General features: G+C 34.2%; 1 protein-coding gene across 3 annotated transcripts in view; it reads right to left on the bottom strand.

The window, feature by feature from the left end:
- The window catches only part of LOC126852545 (fasciclin-3), a 280034-nt gene extending 259980 nt beyond the window's left edge, over window positions 1–20054 (bottom strand). Inside the window, exon 1 of one of the 3 annotated variants that reach the window (XM_050597452.1) lies at window positions 19516–20054. In XM_050597452.1, coding sequence (XP_050453409.1) covers window positions 19516–19612 — 97 coding nt within the window. In that variant the 5' untranslated portion in view covers window positions 19613–20054. The remainder of the gene's footprint in view (window positions 1–19515) is intronic. The other 2 variants (XM_050597454.1, XM_050597453.1) reach the window with 2 other exon arrangements.
- Between the last annotated feature and the right edge of the window lie 4430 nt (window positions 20055–24484).

Here is a 24484-nt window from a genome sequence, read left to right as displayed (position 1 = left end):
TCGGTTGTATAACATTGTAATTATTATTTCTTGGCAGATCCCGTAACGACCACTTCTTGCTTCAGCCGAAAATCAATGTCTCTATCGCTTTTGGCTAGGCTCTTTCACAGACCGGTAAGCTATAAGTACCCACGAGTTTCACGTTAAAGAAGGGAAAAAAGCCTCTTGGCTCTCGTACTCAAAGCACCTTGTAAGAACGCCAGGGTTCACCAAGAGTCCAGTAGCGTGTTCTGGACTCGCCTCTCCGCCGCCTGCCAGGCAAGGAACGCGCGTCCATCGGTGTGTGTCTGATTGGCGGGCACGAGTGTAGAGTACGGTGTGGGAGATGTTCGGACTTCTCAGCCCAACAGACAGTTCGCCCAACGTCCGCCAAAAAGGAAGATTTTTTTTCCCCCTTTCCGTCGAGCAACGCCGTCGTCCAGAAGAGACGTTTATATACAGCGACTTTGGCACATCTTCCGAAAAAGATGAAGCTCCGTCTCTCTCGCGGTGAACCGGAAGACAAGCGCATTGTGCTCGAAATATCGCAGTCGCGTCAAAGTTAATATTTCAAAGACAGGAAAAAATATATTAAAAAAAGATCGAGCTTCATCGCGATGTTCATAAATATCGAAAATCTGCAAGGTGTAGAGAAGGATATTCTAATTCTTTATATATATATATAATTATCTTTGTTAAGAACGCAAAATTAAAATGCTTTATATAATATAATGTTGCTATCTTTATTAAAGAGTTTTCTCGAATTTTGTTTTATATATGTACACACACCACATATATTAGAATTAATAGAATTAATTTATATATATATATATATATATATATAAATTAATTCTACATCTACTTCTGCAAACGTTTTAATAATCCGCAAACAAATGAAATACTGATATAAAGTATAAACTACGATAAAAGTGAGACCAAGTGATTAACCCAACTCTATGAATAAAATTTATTTTGTCATAGCAACGATTAACATCATATTACATAAAATATCATTCTCAATTTTGCATTCTAAGATAATTATTAGTTAAAAAAAACATCAAGTTAGAAAAGATTTCTGTATTTTTGCTGTACTCTTGCAATCTTAAGTAATATGCTACATTAGCAATTTAAATATTTTTCTATGGTGTAAGAACTTGTATCTAGAAAAAGAATATAAAATGAACATTCTTAGCGAGTAACTCAAACTTAAGATAAATTCATATAAATGAAGAATGTTAATATCATCAAATTATCAGTGTTATTTGTTGAATTACAATTTTCTTAAATTATGAAGAGTTCTGATTCAATTGAATAATCGTCAATCAAAATTTAAAAAATGTATTAAATTCATCATTCTGAATGACGTGTGAAATATCTTCTGGGTGCTTATTAATCGTTTTATAATCGATATCTAAAAATAACAAAAAAAAAAAAACTATTGTTGCGCTGCAAGACAGCGCTGTTTCACATTGTATCTCGATGAATTCCTAGAATGCGTTCACGGTTACAAAGCGACACAGTGTCCAGGGCACTCTCGAGAGTACAGGCAGCGCAAAGCCGTGCGCAAAGAAAGAGGCTAACGGAGTAGAGGCTTTCGCCTACTCGACCCGAGAAACCTGTTCGACCGGTCTTTCTCGGCCGACCACCACCACTCTTATATACCTCTTTCTCGTTACTGGCTTCTTTCCGTCGCTCTCTTCTCTCTCTTCTATTCTCGCTCTATCCCCTTTCAACTTCAACCCGATTCACGTAAACACACACGAACGACGCGGCGTGTAAACGAGTCGAAGAAGAGAGGAAAGAGACTCGCCGAGAACACTACGCCGCGATAGAAGTACGTCCGTCTTCCTGGAATTCTCTCTTGTAAATCGGCATCCTCAGGATCCGCGTTCGCCGCCATCAATTGACGTGAAACGCGTGTAATCGAGTAAAATTTTTACGCTCGCTCTAAAAATTGCCACGAGCACGAGCTCTTTAAGCTGAATATCGGTTATATTATGTATGAAGTAAAATATTAATTCGTGAGTCACTCATTTCATTTCGAGAGTCGATTTAGTGAATATTAATTTCTTTGATAATTTCTTTATTTCCGAGATTCTACTTAATTATTATGTATTATTATTTATATAATAATTTATATAATAATAATTTAATAATAATAATTAAGTAGAAATTACTTTCATTAAAACGAAGAATATTTTTAAAGTTTCAAATCACCAATATTAGTTTTTATATCAATGACGTAGCATTCATGTGATCTAAAATAACGCAGCGCTAATCGGCGATAAAAATACGTCACTGCATAAACCATAACAGATACTCGTAACTAGATAATGCTTTCTCCAACTTTTATTCCTGACCATCTTCCTCAGCGATGGATCGTTGAACTCTACAGGCAACCTTGAACCCTTCGACCGGCTTTCCTTGCTGGTATCTTGGTGCGAATGTTCTAGGAAGTATAACGACCGCGAGTAAAAGAGCTTCCCCCCCTCACTCTCGCTTTGTTCCTTCTTTCCTTTTTCTTGGGTTCTAGCGAGGGTTCGTTTCTCTCGTTAGGGTCAGTCCAGGGCAAACAGATCTAGAGACGCCATTCTGCAGTTTATATAATGAAAAATGAGAAAAGTTCTTTTTCCCCTTAAATTATAACTGCGAAAGAATTGGAACCATCAACGATCGTATCATTGCATCTATCTAGTATAATTAGCTTTCAATTCGCAATCATGACATAATTCTAAATATTATGTCGAAATTATATCTATCATATTTTTTTATATATTATACATTCTATTTGAGAACAATGTTAATACCCAATCTACATTTTGTTTGAAATAGTTTGATATTATGTGATAATGATACTAAGCGGTGTTAAACAAGTCAAGTAACACGATTGGGCTTCATTTATACTATTTATCGGGCATCAAGCTCTTTGTGGTTGAATAAATCAAAGTAAAACAAGGTAACCTAGATTATGTCAGAGATTGCACCAGAGTAACCTAGAATAACCTAGTTTACATCAGCCAATATTGCAAACTCTCGTAAGAAAGTAAATTGTAATAAATATTGCTTTTGATTGTTTGAAGCAAAATTTGCTTAAAATCATTAACCAAAAAAAAAATAACTTTCCTTTATCTATTAACACTTTTAAAGTTTAATACGCCACAAATCTCTAACGTTCAATCGCGCTCGCAATTCGAGAATCATCGGTGCCACGAAAGAGCCATTCTTTTCAGTTTAGTTTAGCAAGATGTATGGTCCAGAGGATACGCGCGCGATCTCTGCGACATTGTGTACATTGAGAGATTACCGCTATCTAAATTGACAATAAATATACGTCGTCCGCAAATCCCCTTCAGTAAACGCTCCGCTGTATTAAGCGTGCCCGCGGTCATAACGCCTTTTCACTTTATTCGCGTTGCAATCAACAAAGGTTTTGATGCCAGAAAATGTCGAATCGGCAACGACAAAGAAGTGGTCCCGAGAATGCGCTAGTGACTGAGTAATTACGATCGAAGCACACCATCTCCCGTTCCATTGTAGCTCTATGATCGCAATGGATATCCGAGAGAGAGAGAGAGAGAAATGACACGAGTGAAGGAACGGTAAGAAAGAGAGATAGATGGCATGAAAGAAAGAAAAGACAAAAAGAAAGGAGGGAAAGTAGGAGTAAGAGAAATGCACGCGCACATATACATAGAGAGAAAGAGATGGAAGGAGGGGGAAAGAAAGTGTCAGTCTCTCGAAGGGAAGCCCTGGCGGATTGAAGAAGAATAGCCCGGAGGATGGAAATTCTCCAGCACGAGAGGTGGAGACAGAAGACTTTATTAACGTCCGAAGAAGAAAGGGACCCCCTGACTGAAGACGAAAGACATACACATTGGAGTGAATCGACGCCTACGTCGTGTACTCCATCCATCCCTTTTCGTATAACGGATTCGTCCCCCCGCCTTGATTTCGAGGCGATTCCGTTGGCTCGTGTCCCAAGGCGAGAGAACGAGGCTTCAACTAAGGACGATTCTTTTTTTTATGCAAAATGCGAAAGTTATGTTGATGCGCAGAGAATATTCAAAAAAATATCTTAAATTCTTGTGGATATAACAGAATTTGAATTTTCAATGTCGTTCTATCGGAATAGCTATTCTCTAATATTTTTCTTCTTTTTAAATCATTTATTTAAATCATTTAATATATAAATATAAATCGTGCAGTTAAATTTTGTATAAAGTATCTTTCATTTCTTGACCATCTAGTACATGAAAACTAGATCTATGATCTTTAGACTTGTTGTCATGATTGCATGATTAATGCCATTATCGTATTTCAAATACATGTGCAGTTCTCTTAATTGGAAGTTGTCTCGTGATGGAATGTGCGTTGTGTTCGAAGTTTCACTCTCGGAACGTGTATCCGGTAACATGTCGCCAATTCTCATCTGTCGAGAGAATTATACGATGCTGCGCATACTTGAAAGGTCTATTTTTGGAAGATCTTTGTAACGTTTACATGTTATAATTTTCTTATACTGTACATATAAGAAACATCTAAATTTAAATATTTAATCACAATCATTATAAAAAGAAATTAATATTTTTTTCTACGATTTAATATTGTATTGTACTTGTATATTTTATTGTATAAAATTTGATAAAGTAAGCAGAAAGATATGCATTTAAATATTGGATATTTCCATGTTTCTTTATCTATACAAATGTTATACATATTATACACTAATTATAAAATTTAAAAATTCAAAATATTTTTTACTTATATCTTCCGTGTCTTAAATGTGTAAAATAAAAATGCAGTTACTTTATGTAAAGTAACTTAGTGCGAGAGAGACAACTGATTCAATGCAATACAATCGATCGATTCAAGTAAACCCCGGCCTTGAACCATTGGATTCTAACGGATTAAACATTATTGCAGTAACGATGTCAGTGTTATCGATGAGCGTTGGAGCGTTTGGATACGAGCGGAGGAGACAGAGAGAAAGAACGGCGTTTCATTTCGAGTCTCTTCAAGAGTCGAATGTTCGGTCGATCAACCAAAGGATAAAAGGCAATTATAATCGATGAAAAGGTAGACGGTTGGTTTTAACCCGGCTTCGCGTCCGCTTTCATTCCGCGACGACGACAAACGAGGAAGTAACAGAAACAGTCAAGTCACGACTTTCTTCGTGTTGCGCACGACGAAATGCACCTTGCTCGCTGCAGCGGATGTTGCAACGATAATGCATCGCGTTGTTTTTCCCTCTCTCTCTCTCCCCCGCTCGCTTCACTTCCTCTCTTTCTTCCTCCCTCGGCTTGCATTTTTCTCCTCGACTAGAACTTACTCGAAGTAACAGAACGCAGTTTAACGACGTACCGGCCGCTGCTAATTTATCGAATGGAACTGGTGCGAGCGAAAATCGACGCCCGAATCGCCAAACGAAAAAGCTTTCAACGAACGAGCCGGTTAGCTACTCTGCGAACTTTAATTGCGCCGCATCCGCCCCGAGTTTGCACACGTTGTGTGTACTCTTCGGGTGGGTTTGATCATCGCAACTTGACGGCATTTCGGAATGCATGGCGATCGGTGTGTGTGTGTGTGTGTGTGTGTGTGTGTGTGTATGCACAAACTTTTTTCGGTAAAATAAGAGAGAAAAAAATGAGAACTATTTTTCTTAAATAAACAATTGTTCAACTATAACTAATTATAAAAAAATGTTTTGACAAGCCGCGCTTCAAAAATGCAAAAAAAAATCAATGTTAAAGATTATAAAAAATATAACGCGTCAATTTTTATAGTAGAAACGTTATTGCAGTTTACAAAAAAACAGATAAACAGAAATGTTCTATAAATGCATTTGTCAATCATGGACATCTTGTTTATCTTTTTTGTCCTCTATTTGTAAGTTTTCCACTACCAATCTAACTGAAATTGCCAATTTAGATAGCGACTGATTAAAATAACCATTCATGCGTATCTCTAACTGTCGCGTATTTCCAAATAACAAATGTTTATAAACTTGCATCCAATTTTTATTGAAAAAACCGGGGAAAAAAACGCTATTTTCGCGCACTGAATTGATAGCGTTGGTTTAGATTCGACGCAAATAGTCATTCGCTATTTCAATTTACACGCAAACGCTGTGGTATCAAAATAAAACGCGATATATACAGTGGATTATCTGAAATCATAGCCAATTAACTCTTTTTGCGGGATAAGAGCGAAAACGGATATCGCGAGATAACTCACCGGTTAGCGCCGATATGTAAAAGCAATTTGCCAACGCACGTACGCGCAGCCTCGTATTATGCAGAGCGTATTTTACGTTTTACATGGTAAAACCTCGTTGCAGCACCGATCGATTTTCTGTCGGAAAAATAATATTGATATACGAGAGAGCCAGTCGATTCCAATCCTCCCGAGAGAGAATCGGCGGCGAGCCGTACAACGCCAACGATGATCGGTACGTCCGCAACACATCCTTGTGCATCTTCCCCGCGCCTATATAACGCACACATGCAGAGTGCTCCAGAATTATCATGCTTCCTCTCGCCTCTATGTAATGTCCAAATAATGAAAAATGGCCGCTCCAGAGACGGAAGCAGAAACAAAATTAAAATCCCGAACAACACTTGGAAACTTTGCCAAGTTTCGAATATTGGGATAAACAAAACACATTTTGCAGCTATTTTCGAATATATATTATTCTTCAGAATTATATAAAATAAATCTCTTCAATTTCAAAAATTAAAAAAAAAATATATATAAGTTTAAATTAAAACTGACCAAATGTTAATTGAAAAATTGCGGTATAAAAATTTATGTTAAAAATGAATTATAAACTATATATAAATTGCATAATATTTTGGACATTTATTTAATATATATTTCAATGCAAACGTTCAAATAAATTCATAGATTAATCGCGTTTACGATAGAATACGACAGAAGCACATGATATTTGAAGGAAAACACAATGGAATTTTGAGTCACCGTGTATACTTGCACACAGGCATCGTCATCGCGACGTACTATATACATCGAGACGACGTATGTAACCATGTTACGAGGAACTCGGTTCATGTTCATCGAACGACCGCCCTTGTCACAGAACGTCGAAGTGGAGCATGCCAGCGAATCACGCGACTACAAAGCGGAGAATTCAATGCGATTAACGGTCGTTAGGGATCCTCGCTAATTAGCGAGTCGTGACTTTGTTCGATTACGTGCGACCGGAATCTATCGCTAACAAATTTACGGAAATATCTTCTTTAATATCGGCGAGATCCAATGACTTGATTCATTCGACGGAAAATTGCATCACAATCTTGCATTTATTCCGCACGTCAGTATTAATCTATTGCAATTGCGTAGTAATTTCAAAGCCAATCGACTTTATTCAAAAAGAAATTATCGATTCCCAGTGAAATAGGTATTTGTTAATAAATCTATTTTCTCTTTTTAATGTATGCACGCATACGGACGTAGTGTATCCATTTTATACACATTCCTATAAATCCAATTATATATGTATTACGATTAAATTATTAATTCAGAGAATATTATTTTAATACATTACATATTATTGTGCATTTATGTTTATAACGCTTTTATTGCCTTAGAAAAATGGGATAAATTAACATCAAGATTTTTCTTTTGCATCCTTTTTTTTTTACGCAAATGCATTCGAATTAATACATAAAGATCATAAAGATATTAAATTCTTCGTCGCTATCAAAGATTAAATTTCAATTAACTTATTATTAGTCCAAGTGTAGCAGCCCGTTAACCCACATTGCTCGCTTAACGAAGCTCGGCATCGCTTATGAGAGCAATGCGCTCTGGCTGCATTCCTGGGGAGGGTAAATTCCCCGACGATAAATGCTAAAAGCGCATAGATTCATCATAGAGATTTACAGTGGCCGTACGGCCTGGAATCGTATTTTCCAGTATTAGGAGAAGAGATGGGCGAGGCTCGTTTTCCCTCCGGCTAACGTACACATACAAACAGATACATATCGTGAATTCAAGCCCATTACTACCAATAACAGTTACATACTTTACGATGACACATGTACCATATCCCGTTAGGAGCTCTCTATCTCTCTCTCTCTCTCTCTCTCTCTCTCTCTCTCTCTCTCTCTCTCTTTCTTTTATTTGTACAATACAATAAAAATAACCGTTAAATCATTCAAAAGACATATAAAATTAACGACACATTTGAAGAAAATAATAAGGCTACATTTTCTGGTTGCTTTAAAAATAATATTTAATAATGATGTACAATAGAAATAATAATTAGTCAAATGTAGCAATCTCCGAAAGGTTCAACAGAAATTAAAAAGTTCAAAAATTATTTCATCAAGTATCAAGTCTATTTTTCCAATAGTAAACGATAATATAAATACAGTTGCAAATGTGCGATAATTAAAGTCTTCAACTGTGTTAAACAATGATGATATAATGTTAATCTCACTAATTTTCATGAAGAATTATCATATATATATATTTATCAATACATTACGTTATTTTCAAACAAAATTTTATATTTTCAAATATTAAATTGTTTATTATATAGAATTTGCATGTTACTATATGATCAGATGTTTGACGAGCAAAAAATAATTTATCGGAATAAGGCAATATTTTAAAATCTAGTATATCTTCGATATTGAAATACGAAGAGCGTAGCGTAGTGAGTTGGCGAGGTGCTTGAAATGTTCACGCATTCGATCGGCGAACACCTACGGTGGTAAAAAGGAAATGCCTCTTCCAAATTGCATTTGCAATTCAGATGATATAACGGCGATGTTTATCTCGCGATATATTTTCGATATCGACCGAATGAAACCGAATATCCCCGAATTTAGAGCAGACCTCCTATATCATGTACATTCGTGTCTTGTTCCTTTTACGATGCGCTCGATACGTGAACTACGCAAAGATATAATTCAACGATGTGACATTAACGCTAACATCATTAAAATATTTACCGAAAAACCAAAATAATTGTTTCTGTCAGTAATTATTGCGATTATATATCTATATCCAACATATTGTAGTTCTACGTTAAAAAACATCATATACATTAACTTGGAAAAAAACAGAAGTCAGCGGAAATGACAGATGTTACACGCGACGTTTTTACCTGGAAGCGAATTTTTAATATAAGTGCATACTTTTTCAATTTAATCATGTGCTTGAACTAAATATTAGTATATTATTTTATAATTAAATAGTATAATAATTATATTTTTAAATAACAAGAAAGAAAAATAATTATCATTTAATTTCAAATATTAGGTATTTATATTTAAATATATCATTAAATTTTTTAAATAAAAATTATACAAATTTTTTTTCTCATTTATTTTATTTATTATTAAAAAAAGTGAAAATTGATATCAGATAATGTCTGCAGATGTAACTCCCACATGAATCAATAAGTACAAAAAGCATAAAAAGTATGAGAGTGTCGTTCAAATCTACGTAAAATAAAAATAATAAAAAAATCAGTAACAAATTTTCGATCGAATAAGATCTTGGCTGTTTGCCTGCTTCCAAATGATGCTCGCGCCATCGAAAACGTCACGTCGACGCCTAATTGCAAAAACCCCGACGAGAGTGTAATTGACTCAAATCCCACTCGTGAAGCGTGCGCTCTAACGAGACACGCGATTATTATCCGCATATATCGAAGCGAGCTGCTGACTGCGACAAGTGACACAAATCATGCCAGATGCGACTTAATTAGCTCGCATGTGAGAAATCGGCCGATAATATTAGCTTCGCGTTGAATGCGTGAATTTGCAGAAAAAAAAAACAAGATTAATAATTCTTGCATCTGATTTGCTTTTTAATAAAAAAAAAAAAGATAATACATTAAATATCATTCATATATTGTATATAAAGAAATTGGTTACATAGTAATTATGAAATGTTGAAGGTATAATATTTTATTAATATATCAAGTTCAAGTTATAATAACTGTTTGAAAAAAAAAAAAAATCTAAAAAAGAGGAGAACATGAAGTGCTGATCGTCACGGTGGAAAAATACTGGCAACACGCTGATGCGCATGCAACGAATGCCATTGCGTAATCATAGCGAAGGGAAAGTCGCGCGAACGAGAGCGTTCGGTTGGCTCGCGTGCGTTGCTCTTTACGAGGTCCCTTTCCGTGACCATGTGCTCTTTAGGACGGGTCAATATCCTCCTTTCATCTGCTCGACCACGTACAATTAAACTCTACGCAAGCGCCCGTTGATTAGAGAAGACTCTCATATCGTACAACCGAGAATTGTCGGATTTATTTTCAGCTGTTCACACAACAGCTATCTCGAATTTTTTGTCGGGACGATTTATCAATCGGTCAAGTTCATTTACTATTCTCGTTTATCTCGTTTTACTCTGTATAAATCAATGTATATGATATCGATGATTCTTTTTCTTTTTGAAAGCTAAGTTCTAGATTAATGATTAAGAAATTGTTTATGTTCGAATAATCTTCATTTTGGTATTCTGATTAATTGAATGATAAGATTAAATATCTTTCGAAAACTGTATATTACAATAATTTAGGATTTAGTTAAAATTAGTTAATTAATTGTATATTATTTTTAATTGGCTTATTTAATAATTGTTATAAAACATCGCGGCATACTAAAGATATCCTGAAAGAATCAAAAACTCTCTAATTTAGAGAAAGAGAGAAAGAAAGAGAAAATAAGCTGTACATACATAATTCATCGACAATATAAATTATATAAATATTAAAAATTAATGTTCGAGATCATTTAATTTGTTACATACAAAATAGAATTATACATATACAAAATATTATTATTATCGTAAAACATGGTCATATTTTTATATATAAAAGTATATTTATATTTTCCGCTTGACATAATATATCTGCCCGATTCCTTTTATATTACAAACTCTTTATTTTATAATCCGCGAATGAATTTGTCATTTTTTATAATCTATATACACGATAAGATGAAGCGATTAAGTGAAATGTCTAAAATGGTTATAGGTCATATTTCATGTTTGATCGCATTTTTTAGGACAAAATATGGAAGAATCCGAAACGTTTTGCTAAAAAATTCGCTAAATCCATATCGCCGTACATCAATTCCAACTATACGCGATTGAACATAACGCGATAGTGCGTGTTTTCGCAGCCAGTCTCGAAGCTCCCGTAATGCATTAGAAAACGCTGCTACGCGGATGTCACGATATAAATACGCGATATCGATGCACACGTAATCCGTTGTGCATGCAGCATGCAGATGTACACTGATATTACGAGCTCAGTTATCCGTACATGAATCCATGTGATTGTGTGCATAATGTATATATGTACATATATATATATATATATATATATATATATATATATATATATGTCTATATTATAGTATGTACGCGCGGTATGTGTATGTTAGACAGTACAAGGACTATAAATGCTTTAAAAGCGCACTTCTCGGCGCAACTCGATTCGCTCGCCAATATAGATACACATACCTTTTACTCTACCATTAATATTACGTTGCGAATCGCTTACCGAGATTTTCAAGTATTGAATATCGAGATGGATGATGAATTCTATTTCTGGAGCATAACTGTCAGGCGAGAGAAATGCAAAAAGTACACTTGCAATATTGAAATTTTCAAAAGAATGAAAAAATTCTAGATTAGAGAAATAATTGCATATTAAAATGTAATTAAATAAAAAATTATGCGCCAATAATATTAAAGTTGCAAAACATTAATATCATCAAATTAGAATTATTAATTCAGTATTAATGCCTAAAATGATTGATGAATTTGATTACAATTTTGGAATTAACAGGAAAATCTAAAGTTTACAATGCGCGCGCGTATGCAAACACACACATACACACGCGCGCGCGCCTTAAAATTGTGAGAATTATATTCAACTAGTTTTTATAAGTGAAATGGTAAAGTTGAAGCTATACGTAAAGTGTCTCAAGAGAATCCGCGTAACGGCGCAACTTGCAAGGCCATGATACTTATTAGAAGAGATCTCGTCATATAGTTGCAGTTTCAGTTTGCCTCGAAATAAGCAAAAGGGTGGGAAGTTTCAGTAGAATCCCCGAGAGAAATCTCTATAACTCTATAGCGAACGAGCGTCGACGAATATACATCATACATACATATATTCGAGTTATGCCACAAACGTTTCGATTTAATTGTTTACGTGCGCTGGCCGCTGGAAATACCGAAGCGAGCTGCCGGTCGAGAGCAAACAAAGAAAGTTAGGAACCCAGAAAAAGGGCGTATGATTTGTTGGGCGTAATTTAAGAAGTTCAAGCGACAACGGTGTTGTCTAAAATAGTCACCGAACCTGTTCTGCGAAATAACCTGCTAGTCCGGCGTGTACGTGCGTACACACTAGTGTGCAATGATACAGGGGTGTGTGTGTGTTCAGGTCCACGCAGCCAACACGTCAATAAAATTAGAAAGCACCTGCTGCGTAACTTCTTTCGTGACAGAGCGTTTCACCTTCCGAACCGACGCATCCCGTTCGACTTGCTTATTGTTAGATTTATATCTCATCGACCTCGTTCGTTATTTGACCTTCCACGAATGAGCCGAAAAAGACAAGATTGATCGACAAATAAAAAAACATAAATGATCAAAAATTATTATTATACATTTGAATATTTGACTAAAAAAAAATTATTTACTTCAATAGCATATTAAAGAGAGAATTACAAAAATTACAATTCCAAAAAAAAAAAAAAATTAAAGTCTTTAAATTAAATTTTAATGTTAATAAATAAGCAAATTGCATTTTCAATTTTAAGTCAATTGTTTAAGCAAAACGAATTTACGATAAATAATCATATGCCGTTATGTATCCGCTACAAAAATATCGATTTCAAATTACTAGTAAGAAAACCGGTTTAAGTGAATGGCCGCTTCTCGAGTACTTTTGTACTCAGCACTGATAGTTCGTCTCGATGTGTATTGCTTATATGCTGAGTATGCAAGCGTACCAGTATCAATACTCATATCAATTATTTTCGAATCTCCTATGCAATCATACTATTCTTTGTTAGATGTTTTTAATAATATATTTATGTCATTCGATATATTGTATTATTTTCAAAGAGAATAAAAGATTACAAAAGTATTAAATATCATTTTAAATATTATTTAAATTATAAAATGAAACCATTTTTAAAACCATTTATAAACCATTTCTATTTTAATTTATATTTTGTCCCAATAATTTAATAATAACTGTATTATATATGATTGCGTATTAAAAGCGGATTTTATTATGTAAGTTTTTGTATCACTTCGTTTGATTTCTTTATAAAATAAAAACAAGAGAAATATCATCTGTGTTATATAAAATAAAATAATATATAAAATAAAATATTATTATAAAATAATGAGTTTTTTTGTATATCTTTCATGATTACCATTGTATAGCTCTTTTGAAAATAATCGCTAATAATTGCTAATAATTGGTAACAATTGCTAATAATTGGTAACAATTGCTATCCGCTATGCGTCACTAATAGCATATATTACAAAACTATGCGTCAAAGTATTATTCACTGCCCACAATTATACAGTTCTTGGAACCGTTTTATATATAAAGCACTATATGTGAATCTACAGAAATACGTGTTTCGAATAATCTCGATATGAAGCATAATATATTCTATATTTACATCTTTTATTAATTTCGTTAAAAATATTTCTCCCGTACAATCAATAAATCACATTCATACAGCATGTGTGTGTGTGTGTGTGTGTGTGTGTGTGTGTGTGTGTATGATAGAATTTAAATAAATTTAGAAAATGTGTATATACACACGCACATATGCATACATGTTTTAATATGTACATATTTTAATTATATAAAATTCCTCTCCCTTTATCTCCTCTATAGATAACGGTTATATTAATTGTGAAACGGGGTGCTCAGATTACATAGGGGAATTTGGACTTATTAGGGCGTCACCCTATTTCATAATGTAACCCACATTCTTCCACATTTACATTGTAAGATAACGGAGCGTGCAACTATGCTTACTTAACCATAATTGACACCAGCTCTTTCAATTTAACACTTTTCTTACACATCGAATTTAAAACATCGTTCAAACAATTAAATTATGCCATCATTTAAGCCACTAAATTATACTACGCTTTGCATAATTTTTATAATTTATATAATTCTCGTCTTTATTTTATATAATCTTTACATTCAATTGTTTTATATTTTATCTTTGTGATTTTCTTTCAAAAGGTATTTAATAGATAAATGTTTACCTATATATGAAATGCATAATTGTTCTCAATTTGTATACTAACGCAAATCATGCAAATTGTTGCTAAATAATCAACATTATGAAAAATGATAGCAGATGATAGATGAAATTTATTCTGTCGATATCAAGAATTGCTCATCGATCGAAGCATGAACAAGTGGTAGAAATTATATTGACATAAAATTTCTAATTTATTCAGCTGATCTATTTAAAACAATCATAATCTTATTGTAGAAACTAAATATATGGTTATTAATGTAGCTTGCTTTTTGTTTTGACAAGTGCACGATTCGAATGTGTAATGCGATAAAGCATACTCTGATCTTTCCTCTTCGCGCTCCGAATAATATCTGATAAGATTACTTAAACAGCGTATCAGGCGTCGTATAGAGTTTGTGAAAGCCATATATTTTATCAAGCGGAAAATTCTCAACGCGAAAAAAAATGATATACTTTCCATAAAATCTAGAATCGACTAACTGCTCTATAGCTTTGATTCGGTTTACAAAACAAACTCGAAACTCGTCCGCATTCGGCCGAATCGCGTATATCCGAAAGTAGACACAAAAATTTTCAAATATATTCATACACTCGGCAATATACTGGCAGAATACGTCTTTCGTATTTATCCATCCGAAGGTACGATTTTTACCAACAACCATACGTCGTGTATCAAGTATCGAATTTAAACCCTCAGTCTCATCTACTTCCTCTTCGCTTCGAACAATATCATCCCAATATCATTCTCTTTTTCTTTACCCTTCTCCCGTCTCTTTTCTACTTTGTAATCCCTTCCCGCCATGCACACTGTGTATACGTAAATATTCTCCCTCAACCAAACAAATATTTTTTACTGGCTTTCGAAAATCTACTTCCACTTTTTGCAATATTTTTGCAGCCTGTGGAAGCCTACAGTCTTTCGCGTAAATACTTATGTCGATGTAATGACTTAAGTAAAGAATATCAGATGATAATGAGGAAAACAAATCTTTTTCCGACAGCTTTTTTCGGACATTAATGCTTTATACTATTTTATACAGCAAGAAACAAAATTCTTTTTCAATAGATATTAATAAAACAATGAAATTTTGGCAAAATAGAGAGTAGCAGAATTCTAAAATGAGAAATATGTATTATGTTTGTTAAGTAATTGTTTCATATATTGCCATAATTGATTACATAATATATTATTGTAATTTAAAATTTAAAACTTTTTTTTTTTATATATATATAAGTTAATAAAATAATTTTGTATATCAGAATTTCACTTTTCGTTAAGAGTTTTCTGTAAAATAGAAAATGTTTCTATACATATGTAGTTTCTATTGCATCGATGCAGTTTCTATTTCATCGTAAATACACGTAGACGTTGCATTTACGATTAAAGTCAAAGCATACCAATAGCTGGCATTCATCGATCCACTGACTCATTCTGTTCTCGGAATTAAGTTACGACATGCATGATCAAATCATAATAATTCGTCGTTAAGTAAATGACGTCACTTGCTACAGTGCTTCGAAAATTACGTCTCGCGTGATAATAGTTCTGCGATCGCGAAATAGGTCTCTACAAAACCGACCACAAAAATGCAAGATGCGTCAACGAATTTACTTGGAATGCATCTTGCGTTTTAATTGCAAGTGTATTGTGCGTCTATTTCACGTCCAGCATGTGCAATTGCATAAGATTTATATCGAGCTTTTATTACAGCTCAAGGCGAACACGAGTTTAATCAGTAAAAGGCGAGTTTGTGCAAATGTGACCTTAAACTTTCCAAGGCGTATTTCAGATCACTTTACGATGACAGGCACGCGATGTTAATATATACGCGTGGCATTTTTATACAGCACGTTATTTCTATCGAAATATATATTATATGTATACATCATTAGCATCAATCGTGGCGCGATGTCAACACGTGTTCAGAATTACATTAACAGATTTTTTTTACAAATTTTCATATTTCGAATGTGTTTCCATTTCATATTATTTTTAATTTTGAAACTAAATATTGCAAAACAAATTAACTTATTAACGAATTAACTAGCATATTATGGTAGTATAATATTAATATTAATATAATAAACTCGAAAAATTTTAAACAGTTAAAAATTTCTATACTATTAAAAATTATCAGATTTTCGTATTAAAATGACAGATTAAATCATAGTCTGTATTATAAAATTTATATATAAACGCAATTCTTCGCGAATATATCGCATTATAAGCAACAAATAGAATAATGCTCTGATATCGGCTGTTGCTCGTATAACTGAGATCAATAAATGCCGGTTATTGGATTCGTCTTATATACATGTGCCACAACAAGCGAATTTATTTCGCATCACTTTATGTACGGCAAATGAGAAATATAATGTAATTAGATAGAGAAGAAAGAGATTAACGGAAGACTTCAAATAAAGATTTTTACCGTTTCATATGACAATCGACTTCAGATGACACAGCGGATCAAAAAGACAAATATCAAATCGAAATAGCGCCAAATTTATCAGCCATAAAGTGAGATATTCGATCTGTAACGGTATCATTAATTTTATCTAAAAATAGTTTTAATCTGTTGAAGTAATATTCCGGTGCTTTTAATATACACTAAAGTTCGAACTTTTATTTAATATTCAACAATCTAATTTAATTTTTCATTAATCAATAAGAAAAATATATCTTAAGAGCAATTATCTTGAAAATGTTCGAGAAATGATGATGAAATCAAGTAAATTATCACATTCTATTTTTATCAAAAAATAATAAAAAAATTATTGTTCGGTTAAGAATTAATCTCGTTTGTGAAAAATAATGTACCGTATTTCGATGTGCTTGTCCCTAAATAAGTCTGTCGCAATAATTACAAAATAATCAACGTTCCGAAGCTTTAATTGGTTGCGACAGGTTATTCGCAAGTAATGAGAAATTTTCTTCGATTGTATCGTAAATATTAATTGTTTATCCGGCCAACGTTTTTCCATAAATAATCGGTTGTCATTTCGTTCATTATAGATCACGTAAAATTATTGAAAGTAATTTATTATAAAAATAATTAAATAAAGTTCGCTTAAAAAAATTTACGCGTTTAGTGCGAATGATTTGATATATGTAATAATTCTTCAAAATCATGAATCGTTAAATCATAAAATGTAGATTTATGATGTAACAAATTTTTTTATAAATGTATGTTTTTTAAACAAATAAAAACTTGGATTTATGTATGGATTCCGTACCAATAAAAATCTTACGGATGCAAACGAGCAAATCAATTGATGTATACATATATATCCGTTTTCACTAAATCAGAACTTTTTCATATCGCGAATTTATTGGCCGCTGTAAAATGTTCTTGCAAATTAATATAAATTAATAACAATAAATCCTACTTTTTATCAAACCACCTATTCTCCGCAAGTAAATAATTTAAATTTTATAATTTCAATACAATATACATTTAAATATCTTTCAACATTTTCTCTCATTTATTTCTTTCGAACTAAAAATCTTTTTTTAGTGTAAGTTCTGTAATAAGTTTCTATGAAAAGACAGCAATGATGAAAAAATATGTTTATAAATAAAGTAAAATATCTTGTCTTTTTCATTTTTGATATTGTTTAATTTTTAAATCGTTACTTGAGCAAAATTAATTAGTGTGAGATTAAAAGATGCTTAGATGTGTTGAATTGAATCAAATAGATGTCGTAAAAAATTTTTAGTTTTATGATAGGAAATATTTTAAAATCTATTATGAAAAAATATAATTCGTGAAATTTGTTTATTTTATTATATTATTTTACCATCGCGTTAATCCAAAAACGATGTAATATAGAGAATGCATATATCGATATAACTCATAAGCGAGAATATATACGCTATTGTGCCTCCTATCATGTTTCGTTATCTGATTCGATGATCGATTAGCTCTAATCTACTGTACTGCCACAAGGAACCGTTTTGTTTCGAAATACGTGCACAACAGCAATATCTCGTATCGTGCTCATAACTATTTTTCAAATATACGTTATATTGATATAAAAATATATTAATCATTTTGAATTTTATATTATAGTTAAATGCGCTAGTAATCAGAAATCTCACATCACATAAATATTTTCCTAAATTTATTTGGTATTAATTATATCTGTATTCCCTGCGCTGTTAATTCTCTTTCCGGTATTTGTATATCTTATATTCATTTTATTGCACATTTCGACTAATTTTATTATACATCTACACCGCGCAAAAAATTATCTGCAAAATATATTATAAGAATGAGATATTAAATTAATATCGAATATGTCATATTTTATATTCACCGTAATCATATTCCATCTGGCGGATTTTGCACATTATGCTATAACGCACTACGAATCGTCTATCTAGTTTCGTATATTTAATATTAATATCACGCTGTTAATCGAGCGTCGAATTATATTCACGTATTATATTCACATCAATTATGCATATATACGCGGAATAGCTCGCCGATGTTATATTACGTTTACAACGCGCCATTACCAACGCCCCGAATTCGTTTCGCTCGAAACGGACGCATTCAGGAGAACACGAAATCTCATCCCGGCTTGCGCGACACGCGGAGTTGGGTAATCTCGCGTCGATGACGATGTCGCGAGCATTCGCGTTTTCCCGCCAGCGTTTATATTCATTTCGTACGTCGACGCGTCGTTCCGCGCGCAGAACGCACACAACGTCAAGTGAACGTCACCTGCATATCAAGCCCCTTTTCCCGCTTCTTCTTCCTCTTCTGTCAACTTCAAAGCACTCGTGAATTTTTTTCCCACGAGTTTCCCTTTCCCGCGAATCTTCAGCGCAATGAGAGAATGCAACGAGAGAAAAAGTTACGAGGCCGCTCGTTTGCCTAAATGCGTTTACTTTCCGAGATAACGATCGCAAAGAGATCATAAAATTATCTTTTAGTCTTTTTTTTCAAATACGTCGAATCACACGATATATATTCGACAGCGATTAACAGAGAGATATAAACGGCGATCGTCGTCGCGCGTTTTATCGACGCTCGGAGCAAAATCGAACATACGTCAAAAAAGCACGTTATTCGATGGATATATAAAGGCACAATAAAATCTCATTATAACGAATTCCAATCGAATAAAATTTACATTATCACAATTTCGTCATACATGAGACATACAAAATTATGGTATTCGTCATAACGAGATTTCACCGTGTGCTTATGTAACTTGTGACGCGCACCTTTAACAAACGTCGTACACAGCACGGCGAGGACACAGGCCCAGACGGCGGTGGTCGTCATCATCTTGCAGCGGCCGGCAGTTGGCTTCGTGCACATCACAAAACGAAACACTCGGAAACTGATTTTTTTTTTTTCTCAGTCGCGAACTTCAGGCGTCAACTCCGCGAACAGCCGCGAATAAACACAAGAAACTCGATCGTGGCGTGATTTATTCGACGCGGACGAACAAGAGGTTTATCGGCGGAGAAGCGCGTCTTCGTCAATCCGGAAACGTTAATCCGTATTCGGGAATCGTCGTCGCGTAAACGTCGTCGACTCGTGACAACCGAGAGGTGCGAACGAGAACGACCGGTGAGCTCGACGCGCGAAGACCGTCTGTCGCGCGCTTTACTTTCGGGACACTTCGTGAGACTTCGGCGCCTAGCCGAGATCGCCCGAACACCCCGCCGATTCCCCCACTCGTTCGGTCGCGCTCGGTCTACTACCTTTATTATACACCGTGCGTGCCTACTTCCATAACCTTTCCCTACCTCACGCACGTCGCGTCTCGCGTATCTACGTATTCATTTCGAGGCATACGCGCGATCGAAAAATTATCCTGGAATCGACAAATTTGTATCGCAAGTATCCTCCGCGAACGCGTTATTTTCTCACGGCCTCTCTATTAAAATTATACACGCATAACGCGATATATAATTTAAGATGCGCAGCTACTTTCACGCAATAAGTAACATGTACCGACAAAGTCGAGAGACGAACGAATAAATTACGGCGCGAATATTATTTTCGTCTAAATAAATTCTACGGATATTTTTGATATGCCGAATAATATTCGATACGATTCGATCGAATAATAATAACGCGTAGTGACGTATATATTCTAAAGAATTGTATGTCTTTTACCGACGTTATTCCATAATCAAAGCAAAGAATTACCGTCATTCGATGAAAATTATTAATCTCCATCGCGTTTATTAATACGACAATCGTGCGTCGTTTAATTATATCCGCGAGGAATGTATCCTTGACAATAAAAACACGGGAAAAACACGAAGCCGACACGCTGCAACCTTGAAGCGACATAAGTCTAGACCTAGAGGATATAACAGATATACGCATAATACGACAACGGCCCGATTGTTTTCTCGACACTCTCGGCATTGCACGCTTTATGGACGGGGTATATTATAAGGTAGATTTTTTTATCTATATCACAAATCAATGTTCTTCCAATGCTAAATAACACACTATACATGGATACGAATACTAAATATCTCTACTTCCGATTTCGTTTACTACGGGCCAATTTTATCACCTTCGATTATTAACCGATGGCAGGGTGGCAACTGAAATGATAAGAATGCTTGCTTTTCATTCGCCTCTATTTTCTGTTGCCACCCTGCTGATTTTAACCGTCGGTTAATTTAACCGAAGGTGGTGAAATTGGCCCTAACACAGTGAACCGATACACTTGACAGTGATCCGATTCGACACTCCGAGTTTGTACGTCCGACCGACAAGACACGAAATATTTGAAAAGTAATATTCTAATATACGCGTAATGTTGTACATCGAATATACACGGACATTAACGTAAAAAGTTTTCGACTGGACATTCGCGACAGTCGAGATGGTACTAAAGAAGAAACTGTCTCGAAAAATGCGAGGAGACCGTGTGCAAAAGAAGGGAGATTCTAGGAAGGGAGCTCGGCCGGCGGATAGAGCTGTGTGCGTGTATATGTGCGCGATCCGTTTCGAAATGTATTGCATTACGTCGAACACGGTAATTTCTGTAGAAACTGAAACGAGATAAGCGCGCAATCTTAAAAAGGAATAGAAACGTACGAAAGAGAAGGGACGAATAGAGGTAAGCTCACTCGTGCTCAATGTAAACAAAGTGGCTGAATTCGTTTCTGAAAATTTTTTCCTGTCTCGAGAGAGCACGGCTCCTCATATATTTTTTCGGTATAACTTCTCGCACAATACAATCTTGATCGTCGTGAAAAATAACTTGAACTTTTCGCGATTTCTACTAGTGTCATATATACGTGTTACACACATAATTTCTCTCTTCTTTCCTTCCTCTCTCTGCTGTGTGTCTGTCTGTCTCTCTCTCTCTCTCTCTCTCTCTCTCTCTCTCTCTCTCTCTCTCTCTCTCTCTCTTTCTGTATAGATATAATACTATCAAGAATGATAAATAAATTATCTAATAAATATCGCAACGCGTTTATTAATAATTAGTGATAAAAAATTATATACGATTTTTTCTTTTCTTTCTCTCTTTGTATATTCGATATACATGTATATATATTTATTGCTATCGAGTTTATATCTAATCAAAGGGCGCGGTAGCGTCGCGACACCTTATACATAAATGTACTATATGCGTTAATTTCACGTCATAGAAACTAGCGTCAAATTAACGCACGTCACGACAGCCATATTTAATTAGCACAACATGAACTCGGAATTTCGGAATCGGACTACAGTATTCGATCGGAATTGAAAGTGTAAAAATTAATTAGCTTTCCACTTGTGGCTGTTAAATTTAAAATTTAAATTTAATCGCGAACGAACATCATGTGAGTATGGAAGAAACGATATCAGATTACATGCATATTACGGTATCTTGTGAGTGTGGAAAAAAATGGAATTAGTCTATATTGCGGTACAATATTGCAATCATAAAATATTCACTCGCGATATAACCTGTTTTTCAATAATTTAATTTATTATATTCGAGTCATGATTTTATATTACTAAGAATAAATATTGTCTGCAAGTAAACGTGTATATAATATCGGGAGTGTCGAAAAAAATATTCGTCGTGTATGTATTATGGATTGATATAATCATATTAATTACGTGAATTTATCAATTGCATCACATATTAAATATATAAAATTCCTGAGAGATTTAATTTTCGAGTATAAATATCGCCTGATGTATACTATCGGGAGTGTCGAGAAAAATATCGGGAGTACCGAATAAAAAGTATCGGGAGTGCCGAAAAAAAGTATCGGGTGATCGTCAAGTTATCTCTGCACGAGTCTTCAAATATTATTCAAGTAAGTATATTAAATAAGTATTTTGATAGTATGTGATAGCTGCTAAATCACTAGGAAAACAAAAGATTTTAATCTTAAAGGAATAATATTTAAAATAATCATATTTTCTTTTGCATTTTTTTTCAAAAAATATAACAAACTTGAAATTGTCGAAATTCTCAATTGCCTTTCTAAAAATATGTAATTATTTTAATATATTTATTTAAAAAATCCTACGATATCTAAAAATGGAATTAGATTTGCAACCGCTTGAATGACAAGCTCATTCGGGCAATTCATTGAGCGTACTTATTTTAGGTGCCGATTTAATCTTTAACGAAGATAAACGGACTCATGACGTTATCGGCGCGTTTATCTATAGTCTCTTGGTCTCCAGAATCTAGTGGGTTATGTGTCTTTCATGTCCGAGTATGACGCGCACGATGTATATCGCTCGGTTAATGCCGTATCATAAGGCTTAAAGATAATCACTATGATATATGAAATAGTCTGCCGCAATTATTGTGCTCTAGAAATACTGTTGTAAAATAAGACAATGCAATTAAATCAATTAAACTATAAATATTATATTATTAAATATATATAAAAGTTTTTAAAAATTTATGTAGTTTATAATTTTTATTTTGTATACTTTATAAATAAATTGTTAGGGGTGTGAAAGAGAAAATTGTTTCTTATTGACTCAATAACGTATTTGAAAATAGAGGAAATTAAAAAAATAAATGAATTAAAAGTTAATAAAGATTGTAATGTCTGTATTTTATGCATTTCATCGATAGAAAATATATGTATATTTTCGGATTAAATTTCATAAAAATGAGGATGCCTTGCTCACTCGCTATACGCGAGATCTTAGAACTACTAAATTTATTTTTAACTTTTTAAACTTTTTAAAACCGTAAAAGCAGCGAAAGATCATCAAAGTAGTCGCATTACTTTAAACTTACTTCCTCCAAAGTTTGAGTCATAATGTAAGCACAATCTATATAAGTAAACCAATATTATATACGTAAACGACCATGCTGTTCTGAGGAATACACATAAAGAATCGCGCAACTATCTTTATTCTCTGATAAATTCGGAAGAAATTCGCAGAAGCCGTAGTACGCGATAAGAGTAATCAGAATGAGATAAAGGTTGATCGCGGTCTGATACATTCATAAATTACGTGAACGCGAGCAAACCCGAGACCATTGCTGAGCTTGCAACCATTATCGCACATATCGCATAAAGCGGAGAAAAGAGGCCAAAGATACGTCAAGATACGACATGCGGGTGAATGAGAACGAGCGCAGGGAAGCGGACGCGCGTGCTCTGGCAAGCACGCAGATTTTGCGATACGATATAATGAGCAGGTATCGATATTTATTCGTTCGCAATATCGTTGCAGGTTTGCTGCGAACGCGATTCGACGGCTACAGTAGGATGCACGTGACCGAATACGAACCCAACGGCGTTTCACCGCGGTTGGCGTAATCGATGCCGCAACGGAGAAGCTCTAGGGAAGGTCTACCCTCCGCATGTGTAACAGGTAAGAGAAATGTTGATCACGATCTCGGTGCCGGTCGTCACGAAGCGATCATTGTTATTGTCATCGTGCAGCCGCGTATCATTTGCATGAAAATATGTGGGATAGACGCACGTACGTCGTTTGTGTGCATTCCAGATATTATATTGGCAAATACTTAAGTAGTCTATCTTTCGATTTATGACACGAATTAAGACACATTTATTGTGTTTTCAAAATACAGAAAAAAAAGTTTAGTTAAATAATTTATATTTAGTAAAAATATATTCTTTGAAATTAATTTTATTCGTGATCAATTATTTCTTATATTTTTTATTTATATAAATGTATGTATAACAATTTACCGAATTAATAATGGATATAACAATTACG

Source organism: Cataglyphis hispanica, chromosome 10, assembly GCF_021464435.1.
Source record: "Cataglyphis hispanica isolate Lineage 1 chromosome 10, ULB_Chis1_1.0, whole genome shotgun sequence".
Lineage (NCBI taxonomy): Eukaryota > Metazoa > Arthropoda > Insecta > Hymenoptera > Formicidae > Cataglyphis > Cataglyphis hispanica.
Note: the sequence above shows the minus strand (reverse complement) of the source record. Positions and strands in the feature narration are given on the sequence as shown.